General features: G+C 52.1%; 1 protein-coding gene across 5 annotated transcripts in view; it reads left to right on the top strand.

Moving 5' to 3' along the window:
- ARHGAP39 (Rho GTPase activating protein 39) overlaps window positions 1-24689 on the top strand; it is a 90292-nt gene that overhangs the window by 57466 nt on the left and 8137 nt on the right. For 3 of the 5 annotated variants that reach the window (XR_013352086.1, XM_077847732.1, XM_077847731.1), the window contains exons 4-6: window positions 8849-8932; window positions 15668-16976; window positions 18154-18715. Coding sequence is in view for 3 of the 5 variants with exons in the window: in XM_077847732.1 (XP_077703858.1) it covers window positions 8849-8932; window positions 15668-16976; window positions 18154-18715 (1955 nt within the window). In the remaining 2 variants the exon portion in view is untranslated. Of the gene's footprint in view, window positions 1-8848; window positions 8933-12426; window positions 12644-15667; window positions 16977-18153; window positions 18716-22067; window positions 22263-24689 lie in introns of those variants that run through there. The other 2 variants (XR_013352087.1, XM_077847734.1) reach the window with 2 other exon arrangements.

Here is a 24689-nt window from a genome sequence, read left to right as displayed (position 1 = left end):
GGCTGGTTGCAGTGAGGCCCCAGCACGGTAGGCCGAGCCCTCCACAGGGAGGACGGGCGTCCCGCTGGGACAGAGACGCACGGAGAGGCCCGACGGTGGCGGCGGAGACGGCCTGGCACCCCAGCCCGGGGCGCCCAGGGTGGCGGCCCCTCCAGCAGCGGGAGCAAGGCCTGGGACACCCCGAGCCTCTGAGCCTCCGAGCCTCCAGGAGGGGCCGCCCCACCCGCCCCGCCCGCCCCGAGCTTGGACCTTTGGCCTCTGGGCCTGGGAGGAGCAGGAGCTTCTGTTGTTTTAAGCTGTGGCGTGCGGCGCTTGGCGACAGGTGCCCCCGGCCCCTTCTCAGTCGGCATTTAATTCTGTTTCTCCCATTTCTAAAATACTCTATATTATTTTCAAAATAGATTCAGATTGCTAATATTTTTTTTAAAGTATTTATTTATTTGAGAGAGTGCAGGGGGCAGAAGGAAAGGGAGAAGCAAATTCCCCGCTGCGCAGGGAGCCCGACGCAGGGCCCGATCTCACGACCCCAAGATCATGACCTGAGCTGAATCCAGGAGTCTGAGGCTTAACCAACTGAGCCCCTCAGACGCCCTGAGTATTTTCTGATTTCAATTATGATTTCTTCTTTGACTTATTTGTAACTTAGAAACGTCTTAATTACTAAAACTCTAGGTTATTTTTCATTCTTGTTCTTCATTGCCACCTTAATTTCACGTTGGTCAGAAAGCATGGGTTTCGAAAACGAAAACGGTTTCGTTTTTTGTTGTTGAGACTTACTTTGTGGCTTAAATCCTGAATTTTGTAATTTTTTTATGACTATTTTCAAAAATAATTTCTTTTCCCTGTTTGTTAGGTCTGAGGTTTTCTGTGTGTTCATTAGATCAAATCTCTTATATCAGGCAGGTTTCATACCAATCTTTTGTCTGCGTGATGTATCATTTCTGACAAGGTAGCGTCTCCTACTGGATCAGTAGCATTTGTCTGTCTCTCCTGTTAATCCGTCCGTCACTGCTTCCTCTGTATTGAAGCTGTGGGTTGGTGGCACAAGAATTTAGGGCTGTTACGCTTTCCTAGGGAATGGCCGCTTCCGTCATCGTGCAGTCGTCCCGTTGATCCCCATGTTTTTGTCTCCTAGTCGGCTTGATATTCACGTAGCACTGCTGTTCTCTTTGGTGGGCATTGGCTGCTTAATATCTTTCCCCAAACTGCAGTCCTTTCCTTATACTTTGAGTGTGTCTCTTATAAATAATGCAGAGCTGTTGGGTTTACTTGTCACCAGTTCTGAACACCTGTCTCTGGTTTGGCAGGACCATTGCCATTCTGTTTACTTAGATCACTGACACAGCCAAAGGATTGAGTTTATCATCTTTGTGTCCTCTGAGGTACACGCTGTTCACGGCCGCCCTCCTCTCCTTTGGTTGTCCCGACACCACTCCCTCCATGTGACCTGGCGTGTGTCTTGCAGTTCACATGTGCTCTTGTGATGTACGGGCCATAGGCCGGGTGCCTTCTTCAGGGGGTGCTGCTCTTCCAACTGTGGGATGGCCCTGCAGCTCCAGTTTGGGTGCTGCCCCTGCACCTCCCCACTAAGGGCCTGGGGGGGTGGGTCTGTGGGTCTGTTCTGTGTGGCTGCCAGAGGATCTCAGCCCTGGGCTCCGTGGTGGGTGGTGTTTTGCTGGTGCATTCATTTTCATTTCCTCTTTGCCATTGATTCTTATTCTCTCTTCATGAGAGAAAACCATTTGAGTTTTCTCTTCTATTTGTTGCTTATGTTTTTTTTTATGTATTTTCTCCCTGGAGTTGTTGGCTTACTTTCTGTGTTAGTTTGCAGGAGTTCCTAGTATATTCCTAATATCAATTCCTCATTGCTTTTGGTAGATGTTATGAGTATTCTGTCTTCTGTCACCTGACTGCTAACTGGTCCCTGTGTCCTTGATTTTGATGCGACGAAGTTTATCACTCTTTCTTCCTTGTGGTTTGTGCTTTTATTTTTTATTTATTTATTATTTTTATTTTTTTAAAAGATTTTATTTATTCATTTGTGAGAAACAGAGAGAGAGAGAGAGAGAGAGAGAGAGAGAGAAAGGCAGAGACACAGGCAGAGGGAGAAGCAGGCTCCATGCAGGGAGCCTGACGTGGGACTTGATCCCGGGTCTCCAGGATCACACCCTGGGCCGAAGGCAGACACTAAACCGCTGAGCCACCCGGGCTGCCCGGTTTATGCTTTTAATGTTTTGTTTTTAAAAGTTTTTCCTTGGCCTAAATCCAAAGATATTCCCTTACATGTCTTGCATTCACCTTATAGTTTTATTTTCATGTTAAAGCCTGAATCTGGAGTTATTTCCTGGGAGGCAGGAAGGATATGCTTTCATCTCCTAAACTGCCCACTGCTGCCCTGGGCCACAGTAGTGCCTGCACATCTGCTTGCATCAGCGCCCCGACCCCTGGAAGCCCCCTCTCCTCTTCGTCATTAAGACCATCTTAGCTGGTTGTGTGCCTTCCTTCATCATGTAAATGCTGCAGAAGATCCGAGCGGCATTTTCTTTCTTTTTTTTTAAGGTTTTATTTATTCATGAGAGACACAGAGAGGCAGAGACACAGGCAGAGAGGGAAAAGCAGGCTCCATGCAGGGAGCCCGACGTGGAACTCGATCCCGGGACCCCGGGGTCATGCCCTGGGCTGAAGGTGGCGCTAAACAGCTGAGCCACCCGGGCTGCCCCGAGCGACGTTTTCGCTGATCTACTGACTTGCATTTTGAGGAGTGCTGACCCTCTCTCAGGTGGCTCGTCCTCTGTGAGAGCAGCGCCGGTTGAGAAGCCTGCAGTCATTAGTTCCCAGCTGTTTACCTTCCCTGTTGCTGAATGCCTATGTCGTACGGATCCACAGACGTTTTAAGCACAACCACTGAGGAAAAATCCCATAGAATCATAGCATATATAACTTTCTGACCAGAAGAGGGAAAATAAAACAAAACCTACTTAATCTAGTAAAAGGCGAAAGCAAGGAGAAAGGCAGCCCAGTGTTTTTCTGTAATAATAGAAGCCAAACAGGAGGTGACACAGACTCGGGAACCACTCCCTCAGCAACAGGGAACGTAAACGACTTGAAATCCGACTTTTGTTATCAAACAAGAACACGATCCCCTTTATGCAAGGCACGGTGTTCTCTAAATCCTTCCTGTGTACTCATTTGTATTTGTAGTTTTGCCTTTGGTTTTAGCTTCCCAGTGAGCTTTGGTTAGGGCTCTCCGGAGCGTCGTAGTGTGGATTTGACGTGTGAGATGATGTCCTATCACGGCAGGAGGCTCAGGGCTTCGTGTGTCACCCCCGTGCACTCCTGGTCGTTTGGCGATGCTTGTTGATCTTCTTTGCTGCGTCCACCGACATAGAGAGTGTGTGTGCACGAGTGTGTGAATGGTTTAGGTGGTTTCTCATGGGTAGGCACCCACACGTGTTGTCCAGTCCCGCAGTGTGGTGCAGAGACCTTCACAACTGTGTCCTCTTCGAGAGTTGATCCCTTTGTCCCTATGAAATGGCTCTCCTGATGTCTATTAGTAGTCTCTGCTCCAAAATCTGCTTGTAGTGATACAGGCACTCCAGGTTTCTTTGAAGCGTTAATGTGGTATCTCTTTTTCTAACCTTTAAACTATTGTTATGCTTTCATTGTGATCGGGTCCTGCTTTTTTATTCCATCCGACTGTCTCTGCCTTTTAATTGGGAGACTTAGACCACTTATATGTAATGTGATTATTTGTGTGATTGGGTTTCAGTCTGTCATCTTGCCGTTTGGCGTTTTGTTGTTCCATCTGTTCTTTTTTCTTCTTTTGGGTTAATTAAACATTTTTTTATTCAACTTCATCTCTATGCTGTGTTTTTTTTTTTGTTGTTGTTGTTTTTGTCTGGTATGTTTTACTTGTTGTTTTGGGGCTTGTATCGTATATTAACTGATCAGAGCAGGCCTGAGAGAGAACCTAACGCACACTCCAGGCGTCCTCCTGGTGTACCTGATGTCCAAGGTAAACATCTTGATACACTGTTACTATTTTTGCTTTAAGCTGCTAATTATCTTTTAAAGAGATGTACACACAAGGGGAAAACATTGCCCATATTAATGTATAGTTACCATTTCCAGGACTCTTGAGTTCTGTTGTGGATTTTCATGTGGTAGATAAGTATCTCCTTCTCACCCATGAGGTCCGTCAGTCTCTGCTGGGTCTCGAATCCTGATAGACGGATGTTCCCGTCTTGCCGCTCTGCCCTCCTGGGCTGCATCACTTCTGCTGAGACGTCTGTTCTCATCCTCACTTTGTATCTCTGTACAGAGTATGTCCTTGTGCTCTGCTGCTTTTAGGGTTTTCTCTATATTGCTGATTACAAACAATATGTTTATGATTTGCCTTAAAGTTTTTTTCATCTTTCTCACTTGAAGTCCGTGGAGCTTCTTGAACCTATAGGATCATAGTTTTCATCAAATTTGGAAAATGTTATTTTTTTCAAGTTTTTTTTTTCTTTTTTTTTGTCTATCCCTGCAGACTCCAGTCACATGTAGAACAGACTGCAGCTCATGATGGTCTTGGATGTTCCTTTTCTCAGTTTTCCTTCTTTCTTTTTAATCTTTGTTTTTCCTGTGTTTCACTGGACAGACAGTACTGCTGTGCTTTCAAGTCTGCTGACCCTTCCTTCTGCGATGCCTGTCCCATTGCTCACCCTTCCAGCACATTCTCCATTTTTTACGTTGCCCTGTTCTTCTCTGGAACTTAGATTGGAATCTTTTTATATATTCCGTCTCTCTACCTAACATGTCTTTTTTTTTTTAGCTTTAGAACATATGGAATACAATTTTAATAACTCTCAACATTCTCATTACTAATTCCATCATCTGTATCAGTTCTGGGTTGGCTCTGATTGAATTTTCTCTTCGCTTGCAGTTCATTTTCCGCAGGACCCTGAGTCCTGTGCGGACCCACCATGTCAGACCCAGGGGTAAGCTGTTCCTGTGGAGGGAGCACCGGTCAGCGTCCTGACGAGGGAGGGCTCTTGATGTGCTCAGGGATCGGCCGGAAGGCCACGGTGGCTGCTCAGAGGAATCGAAGGGAGTTGCTCTGCCCTGTTCTCCAAACCAGCTATAGGTGTGCATCTGTCGAGACTTACGATGAGATTTTACATATCTCATCTTTGAAAGTGTCTTTTTACACAGTTAGAGACTGTTAAATACTGATTATCAATCTATGAGCATCATTTGGAAGACATTTATCAAGTTCTCTCAGACTTTCCTCTTGGTATTTGCCTTGTAGAGGCCGCGACCCCACAGATTGCTGACCCTTGCCTAAGGGGAGATGGAAGCTCCTCCGTACACAGTGAGGTGGGTTTCAAAGCAGGGAGGTTTCCTCTGCGCTGGCACTTGCCTTGAGGTCTGAAGGCCCTGCTGGAACTGTAGTTCGATCTTGGAGGCTGTATCTGCCGCAAATTTGTGGGAAGGAAGTTCTTGCTTCTTATTTTAAGTTTGGACAGCATGGGACGTAGATAAAGCAAGTTGATGTTGTTTGTGATTCAGACACTGGTTGGCGGCCAAATGACTTGACTGCGGTGTTTGTTTCACATATAAATGATGTTTGCCTCACAGCTTTAGTTCGAATTCATTAAGAAGCATAAAATTTGTTCCCCCCCATAAAAAAAAACAAACACACACACGTTCCAATCACGCAGTGTCCGGTCATAGTGGCTGGGAGAGGTTTCCTTATTCACAGCGTCCAGTGTTACCAGGGGGTTTCAGGAAAAGTGTCCCACCGTCGAGCCTGTGGGCTGGGGTCGGAGGGCTGGCGTCCTTGGGACAGGAGTCTGTGAAGCTGCCCCTGGCGGGCAGGTCATGGCCCGGAGGTGACAGGCGGCGGCCCAGTCTCTGCGGGGACTGGCATCCACCATTGTCATCAGGGCACCCAGCCCGCCCAGAAGCCAGCACGGAACTGCTCTGCGACCCGGTTATGTACGGACGCCAAAGTTGGAGTCTCTTAACATTTTCACATTCTGCCAAACATTTTTGGAAAATCCAGAAGCCATTCTGGGCCGCACCGTGGGCTCTCGGAAGCGGCAGCAGGCGGCCGTGGCCTGGGGCGGCGCCAGGCGGTCTCTCCAGGTGGCCCCCGAGGGCGCTGGGCCTGCCTTGGGCCGCTCTGCACCCTCTCTCTCCGCTCCGAGGCCTCGTTCCTGCCCCGGGAGGTGCCAGGTGCAGCCCTGGGGCCCCTGCGTGACCCCCCCCCCGCCCCAATCGCTGCACCCCCCCGGGTCGTCCGTGGGCGCCCCCCGCGTGCCCGCCCGCCTCTGGCCGCCACTGCGCCTCGTGCCCCTGCCCCAGCCCGGGCCCAGCACAATCAGGTGCCTCCGTGGGTGCGCAGCAGCCCGGGACCCTGACAGCACTGGGCCCTGGTGCCAGACGTGGAGGCGGGGAGGGCCCAGGGCACCCTGGCGGCATAGGACTCAAAAGGAGGAGGTCCAGGACCTGCAGGAGGTGACGATGGCCATCTGGTGGCAATAACTTTGTGTTGGCTTTGGCTTTGAAGAAAGAAGAACCATGTACCAGCCTGGCTCAGGCACAAGCGACAGACCGCTGTGAGCACAGAGAACAGACAGGTTGTGGCTGCCACTCTGGCCGACAGCTAGGGCTCCCAGACCTGCGGGCCCTTTGTCGTCCCCTGGTGTCCAGCCAAGAGAGGGAGTGATGCCCCAGCCGAGGTAGAGGTAGACGTGTGCGGGTGTCGCGCAGACATGTCTGCTTACATCACTGCTCCTGCTTCCAGCTGTTTCTGCTGCAGCTCGATTATGTGTTGGGAACTCAGACCACCAGCCCATGGTAACTTGAAGCACTCACTCATTCGGCTTTTAGAAGAACGTTTTTATTAGAGAAGCAGTGCACATCAGTTGTACTTTCTAGTACATATAGTTACACAGAAGAAAAACTTACAAACGCACTAAACGCACTCTCTCAGTTTTCTGGCATTTACCTTTGCGGTTTTGAAAATACTGCAGAAGTGTTTCCAGAAGCGTTCTGCGTCTCGGTATGAGCAGGACCGAGGCAACAGGAGCTCCCACCGCTAGACACAGGATTTGTTTCCGTTGTACTTGCTGAGCATGAAACTTTTTTTTTTTTTTAAGATTCTTTTAAATTTATTTATTCATGATAGTCACAGAGAGAGAGAGAGGCAGAGACACAGGCAGAGGGAGAAGCAGGCTCCATGCAGGGAGCCTGACGTGGGATCCAATCCCAGGTCTCCAGGATCACACCCCGGGCCAAAGGCAGGCGCTAAACCGCTGCGCCACCCAGGGATCTCTGAGCATGAAACTTTTAACCCGTATTTACTAAACCCTTATACACATTAAGTCCGCCTTTGTACTTTCCGCTGCATTCCAGAATCTGCCACGCCCTCTACCAGTGCAGCTCTGTTTTAATTATTTACCTTTGTAGTATTGTGTGTATCTAATGGTAAAAATGATCTCTCCCATTATAATTTCTAAACTTTTTCTTAGTTACTCTTATGTGCTTATTTCTTTTTTTGGGTAAACTTTCCAAACACTCTAAGTTCTGAAAACATTCCTTCCTATCGGAAATGTTATCAGAATTAACATTAAGTGTATTAACCAATTTTGAATTATATCTTATATCAATTATATCTTCCTAATTATTGGGTTTTCCTGTTCAAGGAACCTTGTGCGTTTTCAAATTCCTTTATATACCTTAATAATAACTTATAGTTTTATTCATACCGATCCAACATACTCCTTTTTAGCCTATGCCTGGACTTTTATTTCATTTCTGTGGTTATTATTGCCGTGATGAAAGTGAGCTTTGCTCCCGACAAGAAGAGCTGTTGATCTCTTGTATCACACGAGTGATACAGCATCACGAGTCTCTGCGGTGCCTTTAGTAGTTGTTCCATGGATTCCTTCGCTTTTTCTAGGTTCACAACGTAGAGTACGCTTTCAGCCTTTTACCACTAGATACTATGAAGGTCTTGAGTTTAATATGGGTTATTCTTGATCAAGTTAAGTAAATTTTCTTTTACTTCTGGATTACTGAGAGTTTTCAAGTCATAGACATTAATTTGACCACATGTTCTTGAACATCTGCCAAGATAATCACCTGCTAATTTATTTCCCAGATACTGAGTGTGTGTTGTGCTCCGCACATGCACTCTTAAAAAGTTTATTATCCCTAGGAGACTATTTCTCTCTTTTTAAAAAAGATTCATTTATTTTACTTGAGAGAGAGAACAGGGGCAGCAGCAGAGGGAGAGGGAGAGTCTCAAGCAGACTCCCTGCTGAGTGCGGAGCCTGACAAAGGGTTTTGATCCCAGGACGCTGAGATTGTGACCGGAGAGGAAACCAAGAGCTGGACATTTTGCTGAGCCACCCAGGTGCCCCACTATGAGAGTATTTCTAACACTGCTCTGTCTCAGGTCATCTGGTCAAAGTTGTGGTTCTCACTAACCCCGTCACTATGGCCTTAGAGTAGAAGCCCTGTTCCAAGTCATCTGAGCTCCTAAGATCCAGGATGGAGCAGCTGATATCTTTGCCTGAACCCCAGCCTCTGGACGGGGGCGGTCTCTGCTGGAGGGCAGGTCAGTCTCCAGTCCATTTTGTCCAGGCCACATGCAATGAGGGTGGACTTAGGGCAGAGGAAATACCCCTTTGACCTGATGGAGGGAACAGTTCTGTGGGCTGGACACTGGAGTTATTCCTGAGACACTAAAAGAATGACACGTTCTTGAAAGTGAAAGATTATTATTTTGAATGTACTCTATTTTTAAATTACTGCACTTACGCTTCTGTCTTTTTTCCTTTTTGCTATGTTTCAGTTCTTCACCACCAGGAGTGTTCCTTGAGAAGGACTATGAGATTTACCGGGATTATAATGTAGATGGCCAGCTTCTTCACTACAGGTAGAACCCACTGGCTCACACTTGGCCCTGGCTCCTGACCTGAGGGTGGTTTTCCTGGCAGCTCCTGGGTGAGCTGGAGAAGAATCTGGCTCAATAGGAAGCAGCTAGCTGGATGTACATGGCATGTGGGGTCCCACACCTGCCAGAGGAACATGAGGGGCTGTGGGGCCACAGCACCATTTGGAGTGGTCCCCAGGTTCATGTGGCAGCTTTCAGGAAGCTGGAAGAAGCTTGTCACTGCCCAGCCTGGGAGCCACAGAGTGTTGCTCCTACCAGAGGAGTGAGTCCCTGGGGAACCCTCAGCATGCACTCTCCCCTGGAGCTCCAGGCCACACACCAGAGTGCTCCCCAGTTGAAGCTGGGAAGATTGGTATTGATCACAAGGAAAGAAATGGACATTGGCTTCCCTTAGTCCTGGGTTGGCCCTGCAGGGTATTGCAAGGTTCCAGAGATGACGGATCCCGGGGTGCAGCATCTATCAGACTGGGTGGGAGCTGTCCTCAGCCAAGTTGTAAGTCCAGGTGGGGTGCTGTGCCTCTGGGTGGCCTAGGTGCCCTCAGCACAGACCAACAGGAGTAATACCAGCACTGGGGAGGAACTTGAAGACCTGAGGGGCCTTTGGTGGCTTGCTCAGATGGTTCCAAGATCAATCTTGGTAGTGCTGACTGGGTGGGTTTGTTGATATGGAATGGAACCTGAGACGACCTGGGCCCACCTGTCAGGGGGTGTGACCGTGGGTGTGTTTTGTAGCCTTGCTTCCATGTGCGCTTCAGTAAAGTGGGGTCAGATGGCTGGTGAGCCCTCAGTGCCCCTGCAGGCCGGGGCAGGCCCTCTGACTTGGTATTCCCTGGGGGATGGGCAGTGCTTTAGTGGTCTCTGTCAGAGTCCCCCCACCCTGTAGGATGCATGTGCCCACCTGGTCTTTGGTGGCCTGTTGCAGCCCTGGCCCTGCTGTCCTGGGTGCCACCTGAGCTGGATATGAGAACAACATGTTGCAGTTTTAGGAATAGAGGCACTCACCCAGCCAGCGTGGGAAGAACAGAAAGCTAAAGTTTATGGACAGATGAGGGAGGAGACTCTCCCCACCACACTGTGAGCAGGGTCTGTGAGGAGAAGGGGGAGCAAAAAGGAGTTTGTCCAAGGAGGCTTGTGTCGCCCAACCAAGGTGGTATTGCTGCTCAGGACCCCTAGCAGGGCAAGGCAACGATGGGATGCCTGGTGGACGGCCCTTCTAGCCCAGGCACAGAGGTGCATCTACGGGGCAGTTGGGGGGCTGCATAGTTCAAGCTGTTTTTCATTTTTTTCTTTTTCTTTATATTTTTTTTTAATTTTTTTTTTAATTTTTTTCTTTTTAAAGATTTTCTTTATCTCAGGGGTGAGGGGAGAGGGAGAAGCAGGCTCCCCACTGAGCAGGGAACCCCATGTGGGGCTTGATCCCAGGACCCTGGGACCATGACTTGAGCTGAAGGCAGACGCCCAATCAGCTGAGCCCCCCAGGGGCCCTTAAGTTGTGTTGCATACAGAACGTCAGACGTACAATTTCTTGTCCACATGAGCAAGGCTCTCTGAGTTCCACTCAGCGTCATTACCGAGGCTCAGGATCTGCATACGTGGCAGCCAAGGCCCCAAGGAGGTGACGCCAGAGCAGCTCCTCCGGCTTTGGTCCTGTGCGGTGCTTGCCATTCTCCCTTTGGAAAGAGGCCGTGGAGAAGCTCTCCAAGCTGAGTGGAGTTTCCTCTCTCTCTGCTCCTGCACGTCCAACACCCGCCTCTGCCCTGCCTGCTTCCAGCATTTCCCAGTGCATGAGGGGTTTTGTTCCTTCCCTCATGGTTTTAAAGAGTCACCGGACAACCAGATAAGCAACCATTTTATTTAGAGACAAGTGGTGACTGTCTGCTAGTAGAGTGATGGGGGATCAAGGCATGGGTGAGGACAGGCTTCCTGGGTTTGGGGAACCGTAAGGAGACAGGTCTGAGGGCCGGCCAGGGAGGTCGGACCGGGTAGAAAGAGTGGCCACGGGCAGCTGGGTCGTCTGGCCACTCAGTGATCAGAGGTGGGAGACAAACAAGAGACAGACAGCAGGGCCTGGAAACTGGGTGTAGGGCTTCAAAGAAGGCTTCCAGAAGAAGAGTAGAGCAGTGGGGTCAGGTGGAGACAGAGTTTGGGGCTGTAGAAGGGCCTGGCCTGAGGATGCCCGCGGAGGCTGCCTGCACAATGAAGCCCATCGGGGGTAGGCCCCTCTTGGCTTCCGGGCTCCTACTCTCTGTGACCAAAGGCCACCTCTGGGTCCTGGGGCCCATCTTCCCAGCTGTGACTTGGAGTCTATGACTCAGAGGTGCCTGCATGGGCCTCAGGCCTGCCTTGGCAATGGAAAAAGAGACTTCAGGAGGGGTGCTCAGTGCACACGTATGCTGCAGTGCTGGGCGTTGCCCCTCAGCCCAGGGGCATTATTTTTATGGTGGAGGGCAAGGCCACGGGTCTGCCTTTCTCCTGCCTCGGTCTCTCATTTCCACCCTGACTAGATGGAACTGCTCTCAGGTCCTGGAACACATGTGTCATCTGACCAGCAGGCCTCTCACGTGCTCTTGGCCTGTCTTTCCCACCCTCCTCATCCCACAGCACAGTCTTGATCGCCCACAACTGACAGGCCACAGGGTGCCTCCGTGAGCCACAGCCCTCAGCACCCTTCACCAGGCAAGGATCATTCTTTACCTCACAGCCCCTGCAGGGCCCTGGTACCAGGACTGGATCACTATCTGCCAAGCGGTGAAAAAAAGTGCAAAAGTAATGCTTCGTGCTTGCTAAGTGTTTCCTGTGTGTCAGTACTGAGCTAAGGACTTTATCGTATGCACAGTATGGGACTTAATCCTCATAAGAATGAGTGAGGACACTGAGTCAGAGATGGTAAGTGATTTCCCCAAGCCCACAGCCAGGGAGCAACAGGGAGCTGGAGTCTAGTCCAAGATTTATGGATTCTGAGGCCAGTTGTGAGGGTTTGCTGGCCCCTAGCAAATTAACTGCAACCCTTCACTCTGCCTCCAGCAACCAGGAGAAGAGTTGCCAAGAGTGGGAGCCTGCATCCCAAGTCCTGTCACTCTCTGATTTCTCCTCAGGACAGTGAGGCCAAGCTGCTGGGCATCACTGTCATGGGCAGGGTCAGGTCCTGGCTGCACTGAGTGGGCCACATATCTGGTATGTTGGAGTAGGCTTCCTCCCAGCTGCCATGGACCCTCATGCTCTCAACCCCTGTCTCACCGCATCGGCCCTCGTTCTCTGAGGCCTGCCTCTCCCAGCCCCAGTAGTGGGAAGTTATGGCCTTCTCCAGAAAGGGCCAGCACCAATCAGAGGACAGAGGCAGAGGTATAGAACTATAGAACTGGTTTAAGAAACTTTGGATTTCCACTTTTGCAGCAGTGAGTTATCTGAGACCAGCCTGCACACAGAGAACAAAACAGGGAAGATCATCTTGAAGTCATCACAGATCTACGAAGGAGTGAAGACTTGAGGGCTGAGGAGGGACCAGTGCAGCCCAGCCACATGTGGTACTGCCTCTCCCTCCGGACAGTTGAGAGGCTGAGAAGCTGAGCTGACCACTGGGTGGTTCCATGGCTCCAAACATCAGAGTTGAGAGGCCACAAAAAGGAGCCTTAGTTACCATTCCATGTTCCCACTTGGGCTCCTGAAAGGCTATACTGAGGAGCAGGATGAGCCGTAAGTAGACCGACCCTCAGACCTAAGCCTCAGACCTAAGTCAGCTTAGTCCTAGGTGAAAGTCAAGCTGTCTGCCCTCTCCTCAGCTGCCTGTCAGAAACAAAAATAAATCCAGAGCCTCAAATAACCTCTTCAGTTTTTCACCCGAATCTCAGTCTAAAATTGTCTATGTAGAAAATCCCAAAGAATTGACAAAAAATTCTAAAACCAATAAGTAATTATGGCAAGTTTGCAGGATACAAGGTAAGTTTACAAGTCAGTTGCTTTCCTACGTACAAATGATGAACAAGTAGCATTTGAAATTAATACCATTTACGTTAGCACCCCCCAAAATGAAATACGTAGGTATAAATCTAACTATGTACAAAACCTAAGTGAGGAGAAGTACAAAACTCTAATGAAAAATATCAAAGAGCTAAATAAGTGGCGAGACATCCCATGTTCATGGACAGGAAGATTCAATATTGTCAAGATGTCAGTTCTTCCCAACTTACTCCATAGATTCAGTGCAACTTCAGTCAAAATCCCAGCAAATTATTCTGTGGATATCAGCAAACTCATTCTAAAACTTCTGTGGAAAGGCATAAGATCCAGAATACCAAACACACTATTCAAGGAGAACAAAGTTGGAGGACTAATACTACTCAATTTGAAGATTAACTATAAAGCTACCATAATGAAGACAATATGGTATTGGCAAAGAATAGACAAATAGATCAGTGGAACAAAAGAGAGCCAAGAAATAGACCCGTAAAACATAATCAATTGATTTTGACATGGGGCAAAGGCAATTCAGTGGAGCAAAGATGGTCTTTTCACTAAATAGAGCTGGAACAACTGAACATCCACATGTAAAATGAATGTAGACACACTTTTACACTCTTCAGAAAAATTAGCTCAAAACGGATCACAACCAAATGTAAAACACAAAACTTACTCTTAGAAGATGACATGGGAAAAAAATGTAGGACACCTTGGGTGTGACAGTGATATTTAGATACAGTATTAAAGGCTCATCCATGAAAAATAATTGGTCTTCATTAAAATTAAAAATTTTGGGACACCTGGAGGGCTCAGTGGTTGAGCGTCTGTCTTCGGCTCAGGTTGTGATCCCAGGGTCCTGGGATCGAATTCTATATCGGGCTCCCCACAGGGAGCCTGCTTCTCCCTCTGCCTGTGTCTCATGAATAAATAAATAAAAATCTTAAAAAAAATCAAATCAAAAATTTGTGCTCTGCAAAAGACAGTGATAGAATGAGAAAACAAGTCACAGCCTGGGACAAAGTATTTGCAAAAGCTACATGTGATAAAGGACTGTTATCTAAAATATGCAGAGCTCGTGACCCTCGACAGTGAGGAAACAAGCAACGCAGTTTAAGAGTGGGCCAGAGGGGATCCCTGGGTGGCGCAGCGGTTTAGCGCCTGCCTTTGGCCCAGGGCGCGATCCGGGAGACCCGGGATCGAATCCCACGTCGGGCTCCCAGTGCATGGAGCCTGCTTCTCCCTCTGCCTGTGTCTCTGCCTCTCTCTCTCTCTCTGTGACTATCATTAAAAAAAAAAAAAAAAAAAAGAGTGGGCCAGAGACCCTAACAGACGCCTCAGCCAAGACGACACACAGATGGCGAAGACGCTCATGAACAATGCTCCGCATCCTGTGTCATCAGGGAAATGCAAACGAAGACACGAGATCCCACGACACACCTGCGAGCAGAGCCAAACTCCGGAGGCGCCAGGCGCTGGTGCGGACCAGGGCCGGAGAGCAGAGGCAGTGGCGCTTCACGGGACGGTTGGAAGATTTCTCACAGAACTGAATGTGCTCTGACCACGTGATGCGACACCTCGTCCCGGCGGTTACCCCGAAGAGGTGGAGACCCCATCCCCTCAGGACCCGAACGTGGATGTAACGTGGATGTGCGTAGCAGCTCTGTTCACGATTACCCGGAAGCATCCAGACGCCCGTGGGCAGGTGGACAGATGAACCGCGGGCCGACCCACGGCACTCAGAGGACAGGAGCTTGCGCGGGGACCACGTGGGGGAGGCTCGGCACGCGTCGGGGTCACAGAAGCCTGCCTGTGTGACTCCAGGTCCGCGACGTTCTGGGGACGGCAACACCGTGGAGGCAGATGAGGGGTCGAGGGGCGGGGGGGGGGGCAGTCAGCGCGGAGGGTCCAGGGCCGCGAAGCTGTCTGTGTGACCCCCCCAGTGCCAGGACACGTGCAGACCCACAGAGGCCCGGCCCCTGGGGGAGCCCTCGGCGAGCAGGGCGCCGTGCGGGGAGGAGGCCTCGTGGCCATGGACCTGTAGGGTCATCGGCTGTAACGAGTGCACCGCTCTGGGGGGGTTGATAACTGGGCTACTGGATGTGAGGAGGGGGAGGGAAATCTCTGGATGTTCCCCTCAATTTTGCTCTGAAAAGCAGTTTTTCCATCTTTGCTCTGGAAAGCAGTTTTCCACCTGTGCCCAGGGGCCGAGTGTTGTGTGTGTGTGAGGGCAGAGTCTCGGGCAGGGAGTCCGCCTTGGAGCTCGCAGGCCCTTCCGTGGTTGAGAAGCAGACCCTGAGAGGCAGAGGTTGAGGGGCCACAGGCGGGTGCGGGACCAGGAGTGGGGCCTGTGGGGGAAATCAGATCGACTCCGGAGTCGGGCCTCCGGCTCTCATAGAACTAGTTGTGTGCCTGGTCCTGGGGTGACCAGAGCAGAGCCCCCCGCGCAGGGAGTGTCAGGACGGGCCCTGGGGTGGGGGTGGCGGGCCGGGGGCACGCGGCCTGGGCAGGAGGCCGCCTAGGAGGCTGCAGGGCTGTGTGAGGACGGGAGAGCAGCGATTGCAGGCCGCGCCGCCCAGGTGTCGGGCCCCACGGTGCAGGGTGCCCGGGCCGCTTACAGGGAGCTCCCGGCGGCTGTCGGGCCTCTTGGGCTCTGACGCCAGACGCTGCGGGGCCCGGGCTGGTGAGTGGAGGGATCGGGCTGGTGGCTGGGCACAGCTGCACCTGTCCCCACCCAGCGAGTGACCGCGCCTGTCCCCGCAGGACCTCCTCGCTTCGGTGGAACTCGGGCACCAAGGAGCGCATGCTCATCAAGGTCGCTGACCGGGAGCCCAGCTTCCTGGCGTCGCAGGGCAACGGCTACGCCCTGGAGGGCCAGGCCGGCCGCACCCGCCGGCCGTCGGGGGGGCCGCACTCGCCCAGCCTGCAGCAGTTCGTGCCGGAGCCCGACGGCCCCGTGTTCTTCCCCGAGCGGAGGCCGTCGCCCTTCCTGAAGAGGGCCGAGCTGGGGAGCTGCTCCCCGCTGCTGGCGCAGCCGCGCAAAGCTGCCGGCGACTCGCAGCCGTCGTCCCCACGCTACGCCTATGAGCCACCGCTGTACGAGGAGCCCCCCGTGGAGTACCAGGCGCCCATCTACGACGAGCCCCCCATGGACGTGCAGTACGAGGCCGGCGCCTACCCGGCCGGCTCGCCACAGCGGTCCCCGGGCCGCAAGCCCACCGCCTTCCCGCCGTCGCCCAAGCAGGGCCCCGCGTCGCCCTACCAGCAGCTGGTGCTCACCCGCCAGAAGTGCCCCGAGCGCTTCCTGAGCCTGGAGTACAGCCCTGCGGGCAAGGAGTACGTGCGGCAGCTGGTGTATGTGGAGCAGGCGGGCGCCAGCCCCAAGCTGCGGGCCGGCCCGAGGCCCAGGTTCGCAGCCAGCCCCGGCGGCGGCTCGCTGCCCCTGCAGCCCGGGCCCTGCCCGCTGCGTGGCCCGCGCCCGGGGGCCCCCCCGGGGGACTACAGCAGCATGGAGGGAGCCGAGCTGCGGGCCGCGCAGGACGATGCCATGTCCTGGTCCAGCCAGCAGGACACCATGTCCTCCGGCGGCTACTCGCCGGGCACACGCAAGAGGAAGAGCAGGAACCCGTCTCTGTGCCACGGCCCCGCCGACGGCCCCGGGGACCGCGATGTCCTGGGCGAGCAGCCGCCGGCCGAGGAGCGGGCGCCGTGCGGCCCCGGCCTGGGCGCCGGGAAGCGAGCCGAGGGCAAGACGGCAGAGGCTGAGCCGTTCCTGGCGCAGGCACGCCTGGCCTGGGAGGCGCAGCAGGCCCACTTCCACATGAAGCAGCGAGGCAGCTGGGACTCCCAGCAGGACGGCTCGGGCTACGAGAGCGACGGGGCCGTGCCGCTGCCCATGCCTGGGCCTGTGGTGCGCGCCTTCAGCGAGGACGAGGCCCTGGCGCAGCAGGAGAGCAAGCACTGGCAGAGGGGCGCCTTGGAGAGGCTGGCCTTCCCCCAGATCCTCCTCGAGAAGAGCGTCTCGGTGCAGACCAACCTGGCCTCGCCGGAGCCCTACCTTCACCCCTCGCAGGTAGGGAGGCGCTGCCGGGCTCCCGGGGCGGCGGGGGGCCGGGGCTGAGGCCGGGCGCGTGCTAGCCAGTCACCGGGGGCTCAGAGGCCCCGCCCTGACGCCATCCGGGCCACGGACGCAGGGGAGTCGGGGCTGGCGGGCAGCCCCCGACCTCGGGGCCGCTGAGCCTCTGGCCTCCCGTCTGTGACCGGGCTCCGGGCGAGGCGCCCTGCAGGTGTGTCAGGGGCCCCCAGAGCCCTTCTGCAGCCAGGAGGGGGCGGAACCTCGTGCTGCAGCTGGAGCCACACAGGAGCCTGGCCTGCTTGTCCTCTCCGGTCAGCACCAGGTCGGGCATTGGCCGCTCCTCCGACTCCCGTGCATCTCGGTCTGGGTCACATTCTGGAGGCCAGTGTCCTAGTGCCCCCTCCTCCCTTCTGCCCGCGGACCTCTCACACCAGTCTGCCACATGAAGGCAAGGCTGAGGGTCCGCCCTGGCACCTGCTTAGAGCCTGCAGTGGTCAGAGGGCCTCCTGGGGTTGGGCTCCCGACCCCGCCAGGGAAGACCTGCCCAGGGTGGCCTTGGGAGGCCGTTGTCCCTGCCAAATGCCTGCGCAGGCTAGAGAGCTCAGAGTAGCGCTTCTGTCCAGGCTGAGAAAATAAAGGGCCAGTACGCCGGTGACGCCTTGGGCAGCTGTGCTGAGGCCCTGAGGGAGGCAAGGAGGGAGGCTTGGGACAAAACGCCTTGTGGAAGGGGATGGCGTGGCCCAACCTCACTCCGCCCATGGCCCCACATGGGGATCTCTGGTGGCAGGGAAGGCTCTGACAGGGAGGGAAGGGCAGGGTCGTGGACCAGTCAGTACCTACCACCACCCCGCATGGAGACAGCCGTGTAGCACCGGTGGGGACGGCGTCCCCTGGCATCCTCCCACCCCAGACCTGTCCTGGACACCCACCACCACCGCCACTAGTACCCCTCATTTGCAGGAATAGGGAGGGCACTTCTTACTCCTCAGGGTAAAGGTTGGAAGAGGGCCTCTGTGGTCCCCTCCCTTGCCTCGTGGGAGGACACAGCGTGTGTCTACGAGGTGGGTAGACCCAGGGGAGGCGCTAAGCTCACGGCCAGCAGGGGAGGCCATACCCCTCTCCTGGCTGGGTCACGTGGAGCCCACAGCCCCTCACGGCCCCTCTTCCTTCCTAGTCTGAGGACCTCGGCTCCTGCGCCCAGTTTGAGAGTAGCCGGCAGGCCCGCAGTGTGATGCCCAGTGCCAGCTGCGTGTTCCCCACCTTCACACTGCGTAAGCCGTCCTCGGAGACCGACATCGAGAACTGGGCCTCCAAGCACTTCAACACACACACGCAGGGCCTCTTCCGACGGAAGGTGTCCATCGCCAACATGCTGGCCTGGAGCAGTGAGTCCATCAAGAAACCCATGATCGTGACCAGCGACCGCCACGTGAAGAAGGAAGCCTGTGAGATCTTCAAACTGATCCAGATGTACATGGGCGACCGGCGCGCCAAGGCCGACCCCCTGCATGTGGCCCTGGAGATCGCCACCAAGGGCTGGAGCGTGCAGGGGCTGCGGGACGAGCTCTATATCCAGCTGTGCCGGCAGACCACGGAGAACTTCCGCCTCGAGAGCCTAGCCCGCGGCTGGGAGCTCATGGCCATCTGCTTGGCCTTCTTCCCGCCCACACCCAAATTCCACTCCTACCTGGAGGGCTACATCTACCGGCACATGGACCCCGTCAATGACACCAAAGGTAAGGCCCGGGGCACCAGACCTCTCGCATCCTGGCTCTGCCACCGGCTCAGGGCAGGGCTGTGGCAAGAGCTTCCTGGTCTGCGCTGGGCAGGTTGGTGCAGGCAGGCTCTGCACCTCCACGCAGACACGTGCGTCCTCTGAGTGCCATGTTCTAGGTCCCCACTGGGAAGAATGACAGACAGTCCTGGACTGGGGTCCGCGGCCACAGGCCAACGGTTCAGGGAGGAGGGGGCTGGACGAGGGCTGGCCTCCATGTGTCAGCCAGCTGGTGCCCACTCTGCTAAGGCCTCCGGACCTGGTCACTCCGCCTGATGAGGGCAGGGAGGCCACAGTCAGGCCTGTGTACTAACTGTGTTTCAGCCATACTATGGCCTGGCAGGGTGGTCACCACAGGCAGGCTGGTGCCATCTGTCCTGGGTGGGGAAGAGACAGGAGGGCCTTGGAGCGGGGCTCCTGCGAGCAGGGAGGAGCTGCTCTGGTGACCAGGGATGCATTGACCCGGCACCAGGTCTGGCAAGACTGGCAGGCCATTGGGGCGCTGCAAGCTGGCCTGGCCCTGAGCCATCCCGAGAAGTCAGGTGTGGAAGCAGCCACATTCTGCCAAGGGCGCCTGAGGGCCGTGAATCAGGTTTGTCTGGCCCCAGATCTGGTCTCCTTCGGGGAGGACTCAGGGCCCTGGTCCTGCTTCTAGATGGTGCCAGGCGGGGACAGCCCGAGCCTGGGGCCACAGGCAACACCTGCCCCTGCAGCAGGCTGTCCACCACCCAGTCGTGGGCATTCACAAGGCATCGCCCTGGAACCAGCATCTCGATACATACGTGTGCACATACGTGCACACGCACATTATCTGGCTCAGGTGCTGTGGACTCCTCGTTGAGAGTGACTGTCTGTGTTGGTCTGTCCAGGGCGTTGCCCCAGCCCGGGTGTGTGGAGCCGGGTGTGTGCACATAGTGATGGGGCTACAGCTGCCCCGGCAGGGGGAGTCCTAGGGAAGGTGTGTCCAGTACACGCACCGTCAGCCCATCAGCCATGGGGTGGCCGGATCTTAGAAGCCATGGGATTTTCAGTTGTTTTTTTTGTTTGTTTGTTTTAAGATTTATTTATTTTGAGAGAAAGAGAGAAACAGCTGAGGAGGGGAGGGGCACAGGGGGAGAATCCTCAGGCAGGCTCTGCTAGGAGGCGCCCAGTGAGGACCTGATCTCACAACCCATGAGATCGTGACCAGAGCTGAAACCCACAGATGGATGCTCACCCAGCGGAGCCGCCAGGCGCCCCTAATTGAGGCATGTGGTTTTTTAAGCAAGGTCACTGAACACGGCAGAGGGCGTCCCAGGTGGTTTCCCCCATGTGCAGAACACGCAAGCTGGTGGGTGGCCTCAGTCAGCCTTGGTCTTCCTGGGCCTTTCCAGGAGGAAGTGAACCCCCATTAGCTTCATGGTTCAGCCTGTTCCACAGAGGCCTTGAGGTGTGTGTCTACTGCTCAACACACAGCCCCTGGGGGCTCAGGGAGCGCTTGCCAAGTGACAAGGTGAGTGAGCAGTGAATGGACGAGGCCAGAGGCTCCTGAGGCCATTCCTGCCAGTGCGCTGGGACTCCTGTGGGGAGCTTGAGCTCAGGCACCATGCAGGGCCAAGCAGGACACTCCTTATGGCGCAGAGGTTTGTGGGCTTTCCTCCTAGTGTCTGCACTACGGGGATGGGCATGGCGTGTATGAGGAATGGGTGGTCAGTTGGACGTGTGTGGCTCTGAACATCTGCCCACACTGAGGGAGGCCCACGTGGTCTCAGCCCGCAAAAGGAGATTGGGTCTCTGTGGTCCCACCAACAGGAGCCTGCTTCTAGGCTCTGGGATCTGATCTCACGTGTATAATACAGGGCTGCCTTCCAGCCAGAAAACAACCCCCGGACCATTGCTGGGTGGGCATCTGTTCTAGGCTGTGCTCAGTGTGGAGCCAGTGGAGAGGCCGGTGCTCCCTCCCACGGGCACATCAGGAACAGGCGTGCTGCTGGCTGGTGTTCAGGAAGGCAGGTCCCATCAGCCCACAAGGATGGAGCCTGTGCTTGTGGAAGGAAAATTGCAGCCTCTCAGGGTCACTGAGCCCAGCTCCCGAGTGACACTGCACCCTGAACCGTGCTGCCCAGGCCTCAGGGAGCTTTGATTTCATCTTCTAGCACATATGTGACATCTTCTGTGTGGTCACTATCACAAGGGACCAAGGCTCCAGTGAACCCTAGTTCACCTGTCCGCTAACCCCCAGCTTAACCTTGTCCTATACACAGTCACGCCTTTGTGCCAGCCACCAGCAGGCTGCTTTCACAGCTCGTCTCATCGGGCCTTCCCTCGCAGGCTTTCTGCAGACACCACGGACGGCAGCTACCCCATGTGCTCCTCGCAGCAGCACTGTGGACGGTGCAGACCCTAAGGAGTTTCCTTCACCCTTCATGTGTTCAGTAAGACGTAAGGTTTCCATGTAGAGGTGTCAGATGGAACACATATATTTACTTGGAATCTACCTCGATGTCCTGCCAAATGAACACGGAAGTTATTATTTATTTGTTTATTCGTTCATTCATTCATTCATTCATTCACTGGCAGAAGGAGAAGCAGGCTCCTCAAGGGGAGCCCAATGCGGGACTTGATCCCGGGACTCCGGGATTATGCCCTGAGCCAAAGGCAGATGCTCAGCCGCTGAGCCACCCAGGTGTCCTGGGAAGGAATTTTTTAAAGAAGAGGAGAAGGGGCTTGGGAAATGGTGCAGCCACTGTGGAAGACTGTTTGGCAGTTCCTAAAAAAACTGGAAATAGAATTACCATAGGGCCCATCACTTCCACTTCTGGATTTATACCAAAAAAATTTGGAAACAGGGACGTGAACAGATAGATACTTGTACAGGTTCATGGCAGTATATTCACAACAGCCCAGAAGTGGAAGCAGCTCAAGTGTTCGTCAGTGGATGAGTAGATAGATAAAATTTAGTCCATCCACACAATGGAATATCATTCAGCCTAAAAAAATGTAGGGAGTTCTGACACATGTACAACATGGATGAAACCAGAGAACATTATGTTCAGTGAAATAAGCCAATTCAAAAAAGTACTGTGTTGGAGTCCACTCATACAAGGCCCCTAGAATATTCATATTCATAGAAACAGAAAGAATGGTGGGTGCCAGGTGCTAGAGCAGGGACAGCTGGAGACTTGTTCATTGCCTACAGAATTTCCATTTGGCCTGGTGAAAAAGTTTTGGAGATGGAGTATGGTGATAGTTGCGCAACAGTAATAATGCACTTAATGCCACTGACCTGTATAATTAAATATGGTTCTAATGGTAAATTTTGTACTTTTTACCAGGTGTATATTTTACCACAATAGAATGTGTATTTTATGTATACTTTACCACGATAAAAATAAGGATACCCACAAGGACAAAGAGAACGAACACTGTTTTGGAAGCTGAAAAGTGCAGGAGCGAGTGGTGGGAAGCTGACTTATTCAGGCCAAGAAGGGTGGATCCCAAGCAGTGACAAAGCTCAGAAGCTGAAGCAGGTAGCAAACCCTTAAAAGCTCCACAGTGGGTAGAGCCAGCTTTCTCTAGCAGAGGTTTGGAAGGTGTGTGGTCTTGAAGCTGAAAACAGAGGACTGCTTGAAAGTCTGTTTAAGAAACAAAGCAGCTACCGTAGAGTAGGCAAGAGCATAGATTCTCGGCCAGAGCATTTGGACTCCAATCCCAGCCATTTTCAAGACAGGTCTCAATAAATGGTAAAGAAGGCAAATCATAGAAAGTGTCACAACAGAATTGACTTAGTAATCAGTAACACAAAGATATCTGGAAAATCCCCAAGTACCTGGAAACTTTTTTAAAAGCGTACTATTGAATAGCCCATGGGTCAAATAAAAAGCTATGGGGAAATTAGGAAGTATTTTGAACTGAAAGAAAATGAAAACAAAACATATGAACTGTGGGATGCAGCCACAGCAGTTGGTAGACGGAGATTCATAGCATGTGAATACCTGTGTTCTAAAATAAGATCTCAAATCAGGGGCCTCAGTTCCTATTTTAAGAAACTTAAAAAATAAACCAAAAGCAAGCAGAAGAACGAAAATAATGAAGATCTAAGTAGAAATCAGTGAAGGCGAAAACAGAAAAACAATGCAGAAAGTCAGTGAAACAAAAAGCTAATTGAGAAGATTGATAAGATTGATAAATCTCTAGCCAGACTGATCAAAAAGAAAACATAAATCACCAATATCAAGAATGAGAGATGATGTCACCGCAGATTCAACATGCAAAAGGATAATAAGGAAATATTATGAACAACTTTATGCCAGTATATCTGGCAGTTTAGAGGAAATGGATTCCTTGAAAGACACAAACTACCAAAGATCACTCCATAAAAAATAGACAACCAAAACCACGTATCTATTAAGGAAATTGAATTGGTACTTAAAACTTTCCCACAAAGAAAAATAAAGGCCAAAATGGCTTCACTGGTGAATTTTACCAATTACAGCAATTCTTTACAAACTCGCTGAGAAAATTGAAATCAAGGGACTATCTCCAAATTTATTCCATACAAAAATTATAAAAGGACATTACCAAAAAAATGAAAAACACGGACAGTATCCCTCCTGAACATAGAACAGAAATTGTTAACATTACTTAAGCAAATGGAGTCCAACCATGTATAAAAAAAGATAATGTATCTTGAGTGAGATTTATCTGAAGAATGAAAAATTGGTTTCACACTAAAAAATCAATCCATGTAATTCGCCAGTAAAAAAGAAAGATTATGTGATCATCCCAGTAAGTGTAGAAAAAGTATTTGGCAAAAATCCAATATTTCCATTCCTGATAAAAATTCTAAACAAACTAGGAACAGAAGGGACCCTCTTCAACCGGACAAAAGGCAAATATTTTTTAAGACCCTACAGCACCCAAAAGAATGGAAAATGAGAACTCAGATACCTGTACACCCATGTCCATGGCAGCATTATTCACAATAACCGGAAAGTGTAAACAACCAAGGTGTCCAGGTGCGTGGATAAGCAAAATGTGGTCTATCGATAAGTGGAATATTTTGCAGCCATAAAAAAGAATAAAGCTCTGATACATGCTATAACGTGGAATAACCTTGAAAAAGTTATTCTAAGTTAAAAAAGCAGATACAAAAGGGCAAACACTGTATAATTCAACTTCTATGAAATATCTAAAGTAAGCAATTCATAGAAAGATTAGAGGTTACCAGGAGCTGGGGGAGGGGGAATGAGGAGTTTTGCTTAATGGGTGCAGTGTTTCTGTTCGTGGTGATATCAGAATTTTAGAAATGTGGTGGCTGCATGACACAGTGTACTAGATGCCACTAAATTGTACACTTAAAAATGGTTAAATGGCTATATTTTTATGTTTGTATTAAATTAAAAAACACAATTAAAAAACATCTCTAGCCAGCATCATACTTTTTTTTTTAAGGCTTTATTTATTTATTCATGAGAGACACAGAGAGAGACAGGCAGAGGGAGAAGCACACTTCTTGTGGGGAACCCAATGCGGGACTCGATCCCAGGACCCCGGGGTCACGACCTGAGCCAAAGGCAGACGCTCAACTGCTGAGCCACCCAGGTGCCCCGGTAGCATCATACTTAATGGTGAAAGACTGCTTTCCCCCAAGATCGAGAACAAGGCAAGGACCTCCAGCCCCCCTGCACCTGCTCCACGTGATGCCAGAGGGCCTAGCCAGTGCAAAGTCATGGAAAAGAAATAAAAGGCATCCAGAAGGGGAAGGAAGTGTGCAATTGTGTCTATTCACAGACCACACAGTCTTCCACGGACCTATAAAAATACTATAGTAAGTGAGAATAGCAAGTTTGCAGGATGCAAGACCAATATATAGAAGTTAATTGTGTTTCTACATAGTAGCAACAAACTACTGGAAATGGACATTTTAAAAATACCATCTCGGGGCGCCTGGCTGG

Source organism: Canis aureus, chromosome 14 (assembly GCF_053574225.1).
Source record: "Canis aureus isolate CA01 chromosome 14, VMU_Caureus_v.1.0, whole genome shotgun sequence".
NCBI classification, from domain to species: Eukaryota; Metazoa; Chordata; class Mammalia; order Carnivora; family Canidae; genus Canis; species Canis aureus.
Note: the sequence above shows the minus strand (reverse complement) of the source record. Positions and strands in the feature narration are given on the sequence as shown.